This window comes from Oscarella lobularis, chromosome 8 (genome assembly GCF_947507565.1).
Source record: "Oscarella lobularis chromosome 8, ooOscLobu1.1, whole genome shotgun sequence".
NCBI classification, from domain to species: Eukaryota; Metazoa; Porifera; class Homoscleromorpha; order Homosclerophorida; family Oscarellidae; genus Oscarella; species Oscarella lobularis.
Genome location: NC_089182.1, coordinates 2,866,952 through 2,879,133, shown reverse-complemented (window position 1 = coordinate 2,879,133; position 12,182 = coordinate 2,866,952). Strand labels below are relative to the sequence as shown.

The 12,182-nt window shown below is 45.7% G+C and overlaps 3 protein-coding genes and 3 long non-coding RNA genes across 7 annotated transcripts; 1 reads left to right on the top strand and 5 right to left on the bottom strand.

Annotated features, from left to right (window-relative positions):
- Position 1: 1 nt before the first annotated feature.
- LOC136189875 (dual specificity protein phosphatase CDC14A-like) lies at positions 2 to 2,870 on the bottom strand. 2 transcript variants are annotated; one of them, XM_065977904.1, is made up of 17 exons: positions 2,713 to 2,870; positions 2,555 to 2,645; positions 2,423 to 2,498; positions 2,272 to 2,367; positions 2,004 to 2,080; positions 1,776 to 1,842; positions 1,642 to 1,704; positions 1,479 to 1,566; positions 1,235 to 1,409; positions 1,115 to 1,170; positions 967 to 1,054; positions 860 to 910; positions 663 to 795; positions 506 to 600; positions 403 to 447; positions 258 to 353; positions 2 to 207 (listed from the first exon to the last, which is right to left on the bottom strand). In XM_065977904.1, the coding sequence occupies exons 1-17, from the start codon at positions 2,813 to 2,815 to the stop codon at positions 123 to 125; spliced, it is 1,485 nt and encodes a 494-aa protein (XP_065833976.1). In that variant the 5' UTR covers positions 2,816 to 2,870; the 3' UTR covers positions 2 to 122. The 2 variants fall into 2 exon arrangements, with proteins under 2 accessions (XP_065833976.1, XP_065833977.1); XM_065977905.1 differs by having other exon boundaries at positions 2 to 204.
- A 222-nt stretch (positions 2,871 to 3,092) lies between these two features.
- LOC136189777 (uncharacterized) lies at positions 3,093 to 4,286 on the bottom strand. Its single transcript, XR_010670454.1, has 7 exons — positions 4,032 to 4,286; positions 3,945 to 3,981; positions 3,864 to 3,895; positions 3,744 to 3,816; positions 3,610 to 3,696; positions 3,434 to 3,556; positions 3,093 to 3,370 (listed from the first exon to the last, which is right to left on the bottom strand). It is a non-coding gene; the product is annotated as an uncharacterized lncRNA (long non-coding RNA).
- LOC136189779 (uncharacterized) lies at positions 3,919 to 4,904 on the top strand. The gene is made up of 2 exons (XR_010670456.1): positions 3,919 to 4,406; positions 4,493 to 4,904. It is a non-coding gene; the product is annotated as an uncharacterized lncRNA (long non-coding RNA).
- LOC136189776 (BTB/POZ domain-containing protein 19-like) lies at positions 4,515 to 7,199 on the bottom strand. Its single transcript, XM_065977786.1, has 15 exons — positions 7,112 to 7,199; positions 6,898 to 7,033; positions 6,767 to 6,835; positions 6,570 to 6,717; positions 6,449 to 6,502; positions 6,338 to 6,397; positions 6,083 to 6,283; positions 5,903 to 6,028; positions 5,467 to 5,845; positions 5,380 to 5,416; positions 5,299 to 5,330; positions 5,179 to 5,251; positions 5,039 to 5,125; positions 4,867 to 4,989; positions 4,515 to 4,801 (listed from the first exon to the last, which is right to left on the bottom strand). The coding sequence occupies exons 2-9, from the start codon at positions 6,978 to 6,980 to the stop codon at positions 5,711 to 5,713; spliced, it is 876 nt and encodes a 291-aa protein (XP_065833858.1). The 5' UTR covers positions 6,981 to 7,033; positions 7,112 to 7,199; the 3' UTR covers positions 4,515 to 4,801; positions 4,867 to 4,989; positions 5,039 to 5,125; positions 5,179 to 5,251; positions 5,299 to 5,330; positions 5,380 to 5,416; positions 5,467 to 5,710.
- LOC136190123 (peroxiredoxin-like 2C) lies at positions 5,019 to 5,592 on the bottom strand. Its single transcript, XM_065978200.1, has 3 exons — positions 5,467 to 5,592; positions 5,179 to 5,251; positions 5,019 to 5,125 (listed from the first exon to the last, which is right to left on the bottom strand). The coding sequence occupies exons 1-3, from the start codon at positions 5,590 to 5,592 to the stop codon at positions 5,019 to 5,021; spliced, it is 306 nt and encodes a 101-aa protein (XP_065834272.1).
- Positions 7,200 to 9,890: 2,691 nt separating the features above from the next.
- Positions 9,891 to 11,408, bottom strand: LOC136189778 (uncharacterized). The gene is made up of 4 exons (XR_010670455.1): positions 11,245 to 11,408; positions 11,072 to 11,194; positions 10,104 to 11,019; positions 9,891 to 10,058 (listed from the first exon to the last, which is right to left on the bottom strand). It is a non-coding gene; the product is annotated as an uncharacterized lncRNA (long non-coding RNA).
- Between the last annotated feature and the right edge of the window lie 774 nt (positions 11,409 to 12,182).

Here is a 12,182-nt window from a genome sequence, read left to right as displayed (position 1 = left end):
GTCCACAACAACGACGATCTATTGGCAGCAGTTACAAACTATTTATAAGTACACGTTTCTAAAAAGCACTATGTAGCAAACTATACATCAAACTGAGTACAAGTATCGTGATAAAAAGTGCGTTAGGACTTGGCTGTAACTGTAAGTGAAGAAACGGGACTTCGGCTCGACGGCCGACTCTGAACTCTTTGAGCCAATCGGGCACTACTAGAAAAATTAAATAAAAATAATAATGAAAAATATCATATATAAATTACCTTCGGATAGCAGGCGTTTTACTTCGTTTTGGAGCAGATATTGCAGTTGATTTCAATGGAGAGGTAAAAGGTTGCAAGACACTGGTGCCATTGACACTAGAAAATAATACATGTTATATAAACAAAGATACACACTGTCGCTTACCCTAATGAAGGAGAGCGCACCCGTCCCAACTTCGTATCCCCCAATCTATGAATGAATCAATAAATGCAACATCCAATTATATGATATCAATGAATCAGCATACTTGATTCCAGTCGACGTCGCAGCTCTGAAACGATGCGACGCTTTCATTTTGAGAAGACTGTCGCCTTGCGACGGCTCGTCCTTTCGAACTTCAGCCTGAGAAGAGAGGAGAGACAATAAAAGACCCCGCCCCCACATCCCGTATAACCCTCACGTACATCTTTCTCTGTCAACGCAATCGTGCCCAGAGCACTCTGTATACATTTCATTTCGACGCTTCCGCTGACGCCGACGGCGGTTTTATCGTTACCGTAGAGGATTTCCCCTTCGCGCCACAGCCACGCCTGTTTCCTGAATAAAAAATCCCCCATAATTGAACCAAGTTATTCTTTGCTATGAAATCGAGCCCACTTACTCGGCCAAATAGTACTGCTGCGGTCCGATGACTGAACCGGGCCGACATAATCTGCACCGAACGTCGCCATAGAAACGATAAACAGGAGAGAGATAGGGGGGATTCACCTTATCCAAGCGATTGCCTCCGCTGCGGTGAAGCGATAGTGCTTCATGCAATAACACGCAATCAACGTGCCGGTACGCCCCAAACCCGCTATAAACAAGAAAGGGAGGCTTGGAACCGCAAAAAAACCGCAAAAAGAACCGGAAATACCTTTGCAGTGAACAGCAATCGCCCCTTTCGCATTTTCGGCAATAGAAAGAAATTTCCTTTATAAAAAAAACAACAATTTTTTATCGCGTGCGTATCGACGATCGTTTTTTTTTTCCCTACTTGAGAATCGTGTTATCCGGCGTACTTCCGTCGACGAAATAGAGATCGTGATGATCGAAGTTCGCCTCGCGAAATCGCTTCGCTTCGTACATTTTTCGGTTCAGTCGAACGACGCACGTCACGTTGTGTCGACGAAAGTAATCGAAATACGTATCGGGGGCGTGACGCGGATAGCCTATGGGACACGCGAATCGCACGCGTATATACGGGCATTTTACCGGTGTAGATTCGAAAAACGCCGTACCGTTATCGACGTGCGTTTTACTGTGCGGACCGCTGAACGCGAGAAATTTGCCCGGTACGATCCAATTGAAGTCCCCGTTCTCGACGCGCTGATTCGAATCGCCGCGGGGCATGGGCGAAACGATAATAAGCAAAGCCGTGCAAACAAAAGATAACGCGCATACCTCGTAGTGTTCGTACTCGGCGACGTCGAAATCGTCGAAGTCTAAAAACTTGTTCTCGATCGCCTAGAGAGGAGAGATAGAGGGGGCGGGGTCATTTCGCGTCGTTGCGCGCGCGCGTTCCTCGCGTTTCTTACCTTGTGGAGACCGCTAAACACGTCGTGGAGGCTCAAGTGGAACGTGCAGCTTCCGCACGACGCGTCCCTATAAACATCGAATAAAAACGATGAACGCCCCCGCTGATTTCAGCGGCGTCAAGGGCGGCGACAGCGCCGGCACGTGCAAAACGATCCGTTTACGTAATGAGGACATTCTGTCGCGTACGAGCGACGAACGACGAAAAATTCCCATGCGTTTTGTCGTACCTGAATGGCAAATAAGGCGGTTGGCCCGAGGTCAGCGAAGCGAACACCTCTTCGGGCGATTTCCGATGATAGATTATCTAAAAGAAACAGCACGTAGACGTTTCAGAGTACGATAGCTCCGCTCGTAGAGGAGAGGAGACGATACTGCGTCTCTGTGTTGATGCGGAAGGGGGGGGGGGAGAGACCGGGCGTCTCGAGATCGATTACGTAAGCGGACGGACGGATTTTTTTTCGAAGTTTTTTTTTCTTGGCGAGTCGCCAGACTTACCGCGTACGCGCCGACGAGATAGGCGGCGTTCGCTCGCTTTCGATTGTTGTCGTACGACGTGTAATGGACGATCTTCTTCTTCGTTAACGCGCTCGACTGAAAAAAAAGCAGAGGCCATTCGAACGCGTCCATCTGACGAAGATGTATTTACCTTGAGTTTCTTGTTGAGTTTGCAGCAGTAGCGATAGAGCATTGCGAGATTTAGAGGGCCGAAATCGGCGTAAAAGCTGTGGGGGGGACGTGTCGGGCTTCGCGAACCCGGTTCGACCGTTTCCCCGCTTACTTTTCGTAATGAAACTCGTCGTCGATGTTGAAGTAGTGTACGGAAGGCGTACTGCGCGGACAAGTGCGAAGCGTCGCGAAGTAGAGGCGATCTGACGAACGATCGGGGATTATTCGCGTGGGATGTGCCCCCCCTCTCTCTCTCTTTCGCTTCCTTACCCTTGATCACTTCGCATTCGTTCGTCGACGGCTCTCTGTCGATGCTCACGCTCGAAGTCATTCTCAGTCTCGCCGTGATTAGCGGTCTTCGATTACTGAACATTCGCAGCGAACGACGGAACGTCTTCTAGACGCGACCTATCGTCCAATCGCCAAGCGGTTGCCACAATACCTAATAGAATCGACCCGCCTCCGTGGAACGGTGGGCAGCCGCAGCCAATCACAGCGCCTCGCCGGGATGCGGAGACGACGCCTATTGGTCTAAGCGAATGACGCTAATCGCACGTACTAATTAGATTGCGGCGATGACGCCATTACCTAAACACTAAAGCGCGTTATTAGATACGAACTGGAACCATACAAATGCAGAGAAACGGGTGTGAAATCATAAATTATAATAAACGCGCTAAGTACCCTCACTTTTTTCTACAAAAATCATCAGCCAGAATTCCCCCTCAAAACGAGAGATTCAAATTCCAGCGTCATACAAAAAAAATGAAAAAGTACTTTTATGAGAGCGCATTCATTTATTTTGCCTTCATGGCCGCGTGAATCTCATTAAAATCAACCTGCTTGACGCCAGCCTTTTCCAAGAGATCATTAATGGGCGCATGATCCATTGTACCCTTGTCGAGATGAGAAAACAAGACCTGGCCACCTAAAGAACCAATTACGTCAAACAAACATAATTAAATCAAATAAACAAGCAGACTATTTATACCTTTGGCTATTATAAAGGCTCCACCCTGTTGCTTGATATTTCCCTGAAGCTTCCTTTCCTTTAGCGTAAGCCACGTGCTGCTCAATGCTCCCTTCAACAAAGACGATTTCACATGAATGCTTTCTATAAATAAATAAATCAATATATAAATAAATTTGAATGGGTATTTATCTTGCTTTCTCCTTTCTTTGAGAGAGTGTAATTGAATCCGAGCGCTTGGTAGACATTTCTTTCCGGGTCGCTATATAAATCGTATTGAAATCCTACGTGGAGTATTAAAAAAATTATTTATTTATTTATTTATTTCTACTCGATCTCTGACGAAATCCTTCGATGAATTTGTGCGGACCGCATCCGACTGCGACAATGCGCACGTCTGCCTCCTAGAAATCGACCTTAGAAGAGGCGTGACACCGGCGTTTTGACTGACTTCGAAGTTCTCCTTCGGAACGCGACCCAGATCTACGAAAAATGACTCTCTTCGGCTCTGAATGTGAAGCTGACCTTCTACCTTCGAGGTATTCTTTGCACACATATCACAAAAAATGCTGCAATCGAGTTGAACGAGACGTAAACTAGTTTTCGTCACGTGACTTACGCGAATAAAGACGACGAGCGCTTTTCGCTCGCCGTACAGGTCACCAAACTTGACGACGTCTCCTTTCTCGTCGAACAAGTCCATCGAAGCGACGTCGTCGCCAATCGTTTCGCACTGAGCAGCCATGAGAGAAAAGCGCGTCACTCGCGTTAGCACCTCGTGACTTTGCACGTCTGCGAGCGTGCTGCAGCTGCGTGCCGAACTATTTAATTAGAAATCCTCGTAAGGTACTGCTTCGTCCGCCATCAGCTTATCGCTCTGTAAGATATAGATCAACGCCTCTTCGCTCATTTCCGTGAAACCACGTGATCGAAACACGACATCGGGATCGCGATCGATAAGAGTCAAACATTCGCGAGCCAAATCATCTTGACAGTAAGTCAAAGCAGCCTAAAAATCAATAATAATAATAAAATGAAATATCATGACGCCATTACCTAAACACTAAAGCGCGTTATTAGATACGAACTGGAACCGTACAAATGCGGAGAAACGGTGTGAAATCATAAATAATAAACGCGCTAAGTACCCTCATTTTTCTACAAACATCATCAGCCAGAATTCCCCCTCAAAACGAGAGATTCAAATTCCAGCATCATACAAAAAAATGAAAAAGTACTTTTATGAGAGCGCATTCATTTATTTTGCCTTCATGGCCGCGTGAATCTCATTAAAATCAACCTGCTTGACGCCAGCCTTTTCCAAGAGATCATTAATGGGCGTATGATCCATCGTACCCTCGTCGAGATGAGAAAACAAGACCTGACCCCCTAAAGAACCAATTACGTCGAACAAACATAATTAAATCAAATAAACAAGCACGCTATTTATATACCTTTGGCTATAATAAAGGCCCCACCCTGTTGCTTGAAATCTCCCTGAAGCTTCATTCCCTTTAGCGCAAGCCACGTGCTACTCAATGCTCCCTTAAACGAAGACGATTTCATATGAATGCTTTCTATAAATAAATCAATATATCAATAAATTTTAATGGGTATTTATCTTGCTTTCTCCTTTCGTTGAGAGCGTGTAGTTGAGTCCGAGCGCTTGGTAGACATTTCTTTCCGGGTCGCTATATAAATCGTATTGAAATCCTACGTAGAGTATTAAAAAAATTATTTATTCATTTATTTATTTTTTTTTCTACCCGATCTCTGACGAAATCCTTCGATGAATTTATGCGGACCGCATCCGACTGCTACAATGCGCACGTCTGCCTCCTAGAAATCGACCTTAGAAGAGGCGTGACACCGGCGTTTTGACTGACTTCGAAGTTCTCCTTCGGAACGCGACCCAGATCTACGAAAAATGACTCTCTTCGGCTCTAAATGTGAAGCCGAGCTTCTACCTTCGAGGTATTCTTTGCACACGTATCACAAAAAGTGCTGCAATCGAGTTGAACGAGACGTAAACTAGTTTTCGTCACGTGACTTACGCGAACAAAGACGACGAGCGCTTTTCGCTCGCCGTACAGGTCACCAAACTTGACGACGTCTCCTTTTTCGTCAAACAAGTCCATCGAAGCGACGTCGTCGCCAATCGTTTCGCACTGAGCAGCCATGAGAGAAATGCGCGTCACTCGCGTTAGCACCTCGTGACTTTGCACGTTCGCGCGCGTGCTGCAGCTGCGTGCCGAACTATTTAAATTAGAAATCCCCGTAAAAAATGTCATGGTACTGCTATTTGTTAGCAGCTAGGCCAATTGCGCGAAGTGACTCTTTTGGCAAAGTTCCCGCGCGAGGTCGAATTTGAATATCATTTCGATCGACTTCTTTAATCGCGTGAAATTTCCAAGCGTGAGAAATCAGGTGAATCTAAGAACAAAATAAATAAATAAATAAATAGATCACGTGGAAGCAAACTAGACATACGGGAATGTATTTCTTCCTGTTGTTCTCTTTCTCAATGAACGAAAGTTCATCGGGATCGATCAAAGGAAACCTCACGTGTTCAATCGCATGTTTACACAGATCCCCCATAGATTCGCCGGAAACAACCTATAATAATAACCATTGCAAAATATTAAGAGTTGTTGATATTAATTAATTTACGGAATTGACAGTCGCCCATTCTTTCACCGCTTTTAATATTTCCCCTTCGTCCGCCATCAGCTTGTCGCTCTGTAAGATATAGATCAACGCCTCTTCGCTCATTTCCGTGAAACCACGTGATCGAAACACGGCATCGGGATCGCCATCGATAAGAGTCAAACATTCGCGAGCCAAATCATCTTGACAGTAAGTCAAAGCAGCCTTTATAAAAATCAATAATAAAATATCCACGTGTCGTATTATTGATTCTATTGCCTGAATTGCTTCGCATACATTGTCCACTGAAAGAGAATCCCGTATATAGCCCACACAAATCTAATCAACGTCTATAGTCTCGTCTATAATCAATGCATTGGTGTCTCTAACCCTAGCCATGTCCTCCAGCCCATATTCTATTGCTGCGCCCAATACGTCAATAGACTAATCAATAAATAAATCGAATCGAGCTATATTTAGATGTGGGCGTGGCCCCGGGCCCCCTTCACACCGTGTCTGCGGTTATCGTGCATTTATTCGTGTAAAGGAATTCGAGAAGAGCGCGAAATATTGGCGGTTTGATGTCCGATAGGACGTACGGATCTGCAGCCGAATGTTTCGTCGATTGTTCTGCAAACATGGCTCGAAACACTTCGCACCTTGAAAATACGTATAGTGGTTTTATTTTATTCGAATAAGAAGACTCGCCTTGCAGATAGTATGCATTTGTGACCGAAGAAGATCTTTCTCTCTTCGCCCACGAGGAATTTGATGTCGCTGCGTACGTTGCAAATGCGATTCGCTACATTTGGACACGTTTTTCTTTCTATTCGACTTGCCTGTGATCTTGAGAGTCGAGGATCTTAGACATCTCTACAGCGAGGACTTTGGGATCGCCGAATCGCGCCTCTCCATCGCTCATTTCGATCGAAAAGACGCAGTAAAGCGTTTGAGTATACGGGCAGTCGCCGGTTGCTAGGAAACATGAAGAAATCGGGTTGTCAGCGTCGTCCGCATCGTTCTACCATATAAACGCTCAAAAAAATAAGTTACCGGTAAATAGGCTGCATAAAGAGAAACGAGGAGAAAGAGCGTCCGAGCGACATCAAGCCTACTGCACTGCGCAGGCGCCGATTACGTCACGCAGTCACCCTCCACGCCACCCGCCACGTGTAGCATGGCCGAAGAAGTTCGAGAAGGCCACCTGAAGCAACGCTTTGAGTTATTGGAGTCCGCCGTGCGTAACTTAGCACACCTTTACTTCGATGTCGTGGACGAACAGAGACAGATGAAACGCGACATTGAGTGCCTCAAAGGCGAATGCGAGAGCCTCAATTACAGATTTGATCAGCTTGACGTCATCGCTCAAAAGTTCGAGGCAGAAGAAATGAAGCGCACTCTCGAAGACTGCGCATTCGACTTCGAAGACATCGTGCAACGCACGTCACTCAATCGCTAGAGCTTACGAAGATGCAGAAGTCCCGTATTTATATGATATCGCTACTCTCGTTGATTGACAGAGACATCCTACTCGCACAGGGAAGCCTTCTAACGCAAGACCAATTTGACAGGGCCTGTGACAAGTGGAGTGATCTGGCCAAGACAATATCTTGGGATTTCGAAAGGGAAAAAACGTTCTTAGAACTGAGGGGAGGAGGGCCTTGTCTCGCTGGTCCTCCGGGAGTAAGCGAAGAAGACGCAATAGAAGCTCTTGACTATTTGTACCCACGTGATCATGCACAACACACTAAGATGTTGAACTTCATTACGATGTTATATAATTTTCCTTAGAAGTAGCATGGACTTCTTACTTGATTAATTAAAGAAGACGCAATAGAAGCTCTTGACTATTTGTACCCACGTGATCATGCACAACGCACTGAGATATTGAACTTCATTATGATGTTGTACTGGTATACGTTTCCTTAGAAGTACTCACTTTCGTACAGCGTTTGAGTATACGGGCAGTCGCCGGTTGCTAGGAAACATGAAGAAATCGGGTTGTCAGCGTCGTCCGCATCGTTCTACCATATAAACGCTCAAAAAAATAAGTTACCGGTAAATAGGCTGCATAAAGAGAAACGAGGAGAAAGAGCGTCCGAGCGACATCATCGAGCCTACTGCACTGCGCAGGCGCCGATTACGTCACGCAGTCACCCTCCACTGTCGGGACACCGAGCGACATCATCGAGCCTACTGCGCAGGCGCCGATTACGTCACGCAGTCACCCTCCACATAGATAGATAGATAGATAGATAGATGTTTTATTTTAGTACGGAAAAACCATTAGCTCAGAGGCCAATCTTCCTGGTACCGTACATTAACTAGAGATAAATTAAGCCACTAAAATTAAATATATCAATTTTCAGAATTATAAAGTTTAAGTCTGATTTTAAAAGCTGCCAAATTCTTTATTCCTCTTAAATCAGAAGGCAGCGAGTTCCATAATTTCTGCGCACGATAGGCCGTCGATCTTTTCCAAGCCTCAGTTCGAGGCCTATCAACGCAAACACCAGATGACGATAACCTAGTGCCGTGATTAGAGTTTGAAATCGCCTTAAAAAAGCGCCCAATCAAAGGGGAAGACGCTGAAAATAAGGCTCGATGAGCAAATTGGCCAAGCTGAAAGCAGTGCCGGGACGAATAGGATCGCAGACGATACTTTGAAAAAAGATGTTTCAAGCCACCTGCAGCATCAGTGCGATCACGGTAAGTTAGGCCTTCCAGAACCCTTAAATATCTCTTTTCAACCCTCAACAGACGATTGTGGATGCCAGCCGATCCATTACTCCAGACAACAGAGCCATAATCAAGACCCGGCTGGATGACAGACTTCACCAGAGCCAAGCGAGCCTTGTCTGAAAGCAGACGATGGCAGCGGTAGAACATTCCTAAATTACGACCAGCTTTACCCATGACAGTCGAGACATGATCTTTCCAACTAAGATTAGCATCAAAGATAATGCCAAGATATCTTGCTGAACTAGCCGAAGACACAACTTCAGAGCCAATCCTGATGGAAGGAGAGCCAGCTGATTTTTTCCGAAAAGGAGGGTACATGACAAAATCACGCCACTCCGAGTCACGTAGCACCGAAACGATGGCCGAAATTGACTATTCTGGCTTGGCCGCTACTTTAGTAAAAGGGCGAGATAAGGGCGAATACGATGACGCTACAGCGAGCGACCTAATCAGCGATCTGGAAGAACTCGCAGCACTGAAGAACGCTGAAGAAGTTCAAGAAGGCCACCTGAAGCAACGCTTTGAGTTATTGGAGTCCGCCGTGCGTAAGTTAGCACACCTTCACTTCGATGCCGTGGACGAACAGAGACAGATGAAAGTCGACATTGAGCGGATGAACGGCGAAATTGAGCGCCTCAAAGGCGATTACGAGAGCCTCAATTACAGATTTGATCAGCTTGAAATCATCGCTCAAAAGTTCGAGGCAGAAGAAATGAAGCGCACTCTCGAAAACTGCGCATTCGACTTCGAAGACATCGTGCAACGCCACGTCACTCAATCGCTGGAGCTTACAAAGATGCAGAAGTCCCGTATTTATATGATATCGCTACTGTCGCTGATTGACAGAGAAATCCTACTCGCACAGGGAAGCCTTCTAACGCAAGACCAATTTGACAGGGCCTGTGACAAGTGGAGTGATCTGGCCAAGACAATATCTTGGAATTACGAAAGGGAAAAAACATTCTTAGGACTGAGGGGAGATTGGCCTGGCCCCGCTGATCCTCCGGGAGTAAGCAAAGAAGACGCAATAGAAGCTCTTGACTATTTGTACCCGAATCGCAGTGATCCTGAACGCGCTAGGATGGTGAACTTCGTGACAATGTTGCATAAGTTTCCTTAGAATTAATTACTTTCGTACTTTTCTACTTCTTGTCATGTATGTGTGTGTAAAAATTGAATTCGGTTTTTGACCGCATCCACTCGAGTATTTACTTCTGCAATGGCCTCAAATAATTCCTTGTACAGTTGATGTAACAAACTGAAACCAGCTTATTAGACAATAGATATCAGTGACTAGACTTACAACTAAGTGTACGTAGACACGGCGTCAATTGCAAGACAAAGACTCGAAAAAAACGCCTAGAAAAATCAATCGATAATTAATTAAATATGAAACCCTATAATCCCAATTATCTGTATTTAATTCCCCGAACACCACGCCCTGGTGGGATGGGCTCTCAAACGTGATCGGCAAAATCTCAACGTGTTTGTGTCTCTGTCTGTCTGTCGGTATACCCTGACGTCACAATCGCACTTAGGCGGTGCCTTTATGACATCACAGTTATTGTGATGTCATACTCTCCCGTATTTGGAACACAATTGCTAGCGAAAAGGTGACGTCACAGTAGACAGATAGTAACCCCGGATTGTGTACAAAGTTTTCTGGAACGAGTACGTATGAGGGCATATTACATAGGCTACTATAAACATAACTGGCACATAACAATTGAGCTTTATTAGTAACGCTCATGGAGGGAACACAGTAAAGGAGCACGTTGGGTCTGTCGTGCTGCGAGCGAAGCTCGCAGCACGCAAACCCAACTGCGAGCTGATAATGTGCCACTTGATCGTGCACCATAGGGGGGCTAGGGAAGGGTAGCTCTGTGTCACCTTTACTCGACAGGTGAATCGCTCTTTTGATATATATATACATGTAAATAGAACACCTAAAATCTGTGAAGTAAAGGCATAGCCACCAGGTGTCCTATTCCCATTTTACAGAAGTACATATTTTCGGGCAGATAAAGGTGTGGTTATAGGCAATGTGATGCCTATAATGCACATGCTGTAGGCACTAATAGAGATCCGACACCTTGCTAAAGGTGTTCGGGGATCACATGATGGCTAACAACGGGCCATCATTATCTAGTTATCACCAAATTTTCCAGCCACTTTCCCACGGAAGCGTGAGGCTCGTCCAATTAAAAAATAACAAGAACCTAATATTTCAAAATACATGTTTATAAAAAATGATCTATATTGATTGCTTGCCTTTCTTGTAGTCGATTCGATTTTTTGAATTTTTCTTTGGTCGCGGTCCCATTCCCCGCCGATCGTTTTCGGTTCGGGAAAATCGATTTTCGATTTCTTCTCCGACGTGTTTTTCGACGTTTTCTGGAAACCCAGATAGGACGGCCAAGAGAGTTTGGAAGCGAAAAGCGAACCTTTTTCGCTTCGAAAGTGGAGATTGCAATGGCGAAAGTCACATTGGACGCGACGGTCGTCATCAGACGTCTCGCACGCAAACACCGCGCTGTAATAAATAGGCTGCATAAAGAGAAAATGAGGAGAAAAAGTCAGTTGACCGAGCCCGGTCCCTCGCGCTATCCAGAGTAGGTGGACTACTGCGCAAGCTCCGTTACGTCATCTCATCTTCTTCCTCCAGTCAACGGATGGCCGAAATCGACTATTCTGCCTTGGCCGCTACTTTAGTAAAAGGGCGAGATGAGGGCTTATACGCGAAAGCGAAAGACGTCAGTGACCTAATCAACGATCTGGAAGAACTCGCTGTATTGCCAGTGAGGAACGACGAAGATGAAGAAGGCTACCTGGAGCAGCGTTGCGAGTTATTAGAGTCCGCCTTGCGTATCCTAACAGACCTTCTATTCGATGCCGGGGACGAAAAGCGACAGATGAAAGGCGTAATTGAGCGCCATCAAGGCGTAATTGAGCGCCTTGAAGGCGAAAGGGATCGCCTCAAGTTAATTAAGGGCCTATCAGCTTGACGTCGGCGCTAAAAAGTTACAGGAAAAAGAAATGAGGCTCATTCTCGGACAATGCGCATTTGACTTCGAAGCCAAAGTACAACACCACGTGACTCAGTCGCTAGAGCTTACAGAGACGCAGAGTGACCGTATTCATATGATATCGCTAAAGTCGCTGACTGACAGAAACATCATACTCGCAAAGGGAAGCCTTCTAACGCAAGACCAATTTGACAGGGCCTGTGACGAGTGGAGTAATCTGACCATACAAATATCTTGGAATGAGGAACTATCAAAGGCAGTCTCAACACTGAAGAGCGAAAGGCGTGATTCCGCTCATCCTCCGGGAGTAAGCAGAGAAGAAGCAACAACAGCTCTTGACTACGTATATGTACCCA

Coding starts and splice junctions, on each gene's coding strand:
- LOC136189875 (XM_065977904.1), bottom strand. CDS start 2,815: ATGTTCAGTAATCGAAGACCGCTAATCACGGCGAGACTGAGAATGACT. Junction 2,646..2,712: donor CGAATGCGAAGTGATCAAGG/GTAAGGAAGCGA, acceptor ATCGTTCGTCAG/ATCGCCTCTACTTCGCGACG. Junction 1,055..1,114: donor GATTGCTGTTCACTGCAAAG/GTATTTCCGGTT, acceptor TCTTGTTTATAG/CGGGTTTGGGGCGTACCGGC.
- LOC136190123 (XM_065978200.1), bottom strand. CDS start 5,592: ATGGCTGCTCAGTGCGAAACGATTGGCGACGACGTCGCTTCGATGGAC. Junction 5,252..5,466: donor CGCTCGTCGTCTTTGTTCGC/GTAAGTCACGTG, acceptor GTCGATTTCTAG/GAGGCAGACGTGCGCATTGT. Junction 5,126..5,178: donor AGGATTTCGTCAGAGATCGG/GTAGAAAAAAAA, acceptor TACTCTACGTAG/GATTTCAATACGATTTATAT.
- LOC136189776 (XM_065977786.1), bottom strand. CDS start 6,980: ATGAGCGATGGAGAGGCGCGATTCGGCGATCCCAAAGTCCTCGCTGTA. Junction 6,503..6,569: donor GCACGATAACCGCAGACACG/GTGTGAAGGGGG, acceptor TTTATTGATTAG/TCTATTGACGTATTGGGCGC. Junction 5,846..5,902: donor ACAGGAAGAAATACATTCCC/GTATGTCTAGTT, acceptor TTTTGTTCTTAG/ATTCACCTGATTTCTCACGC.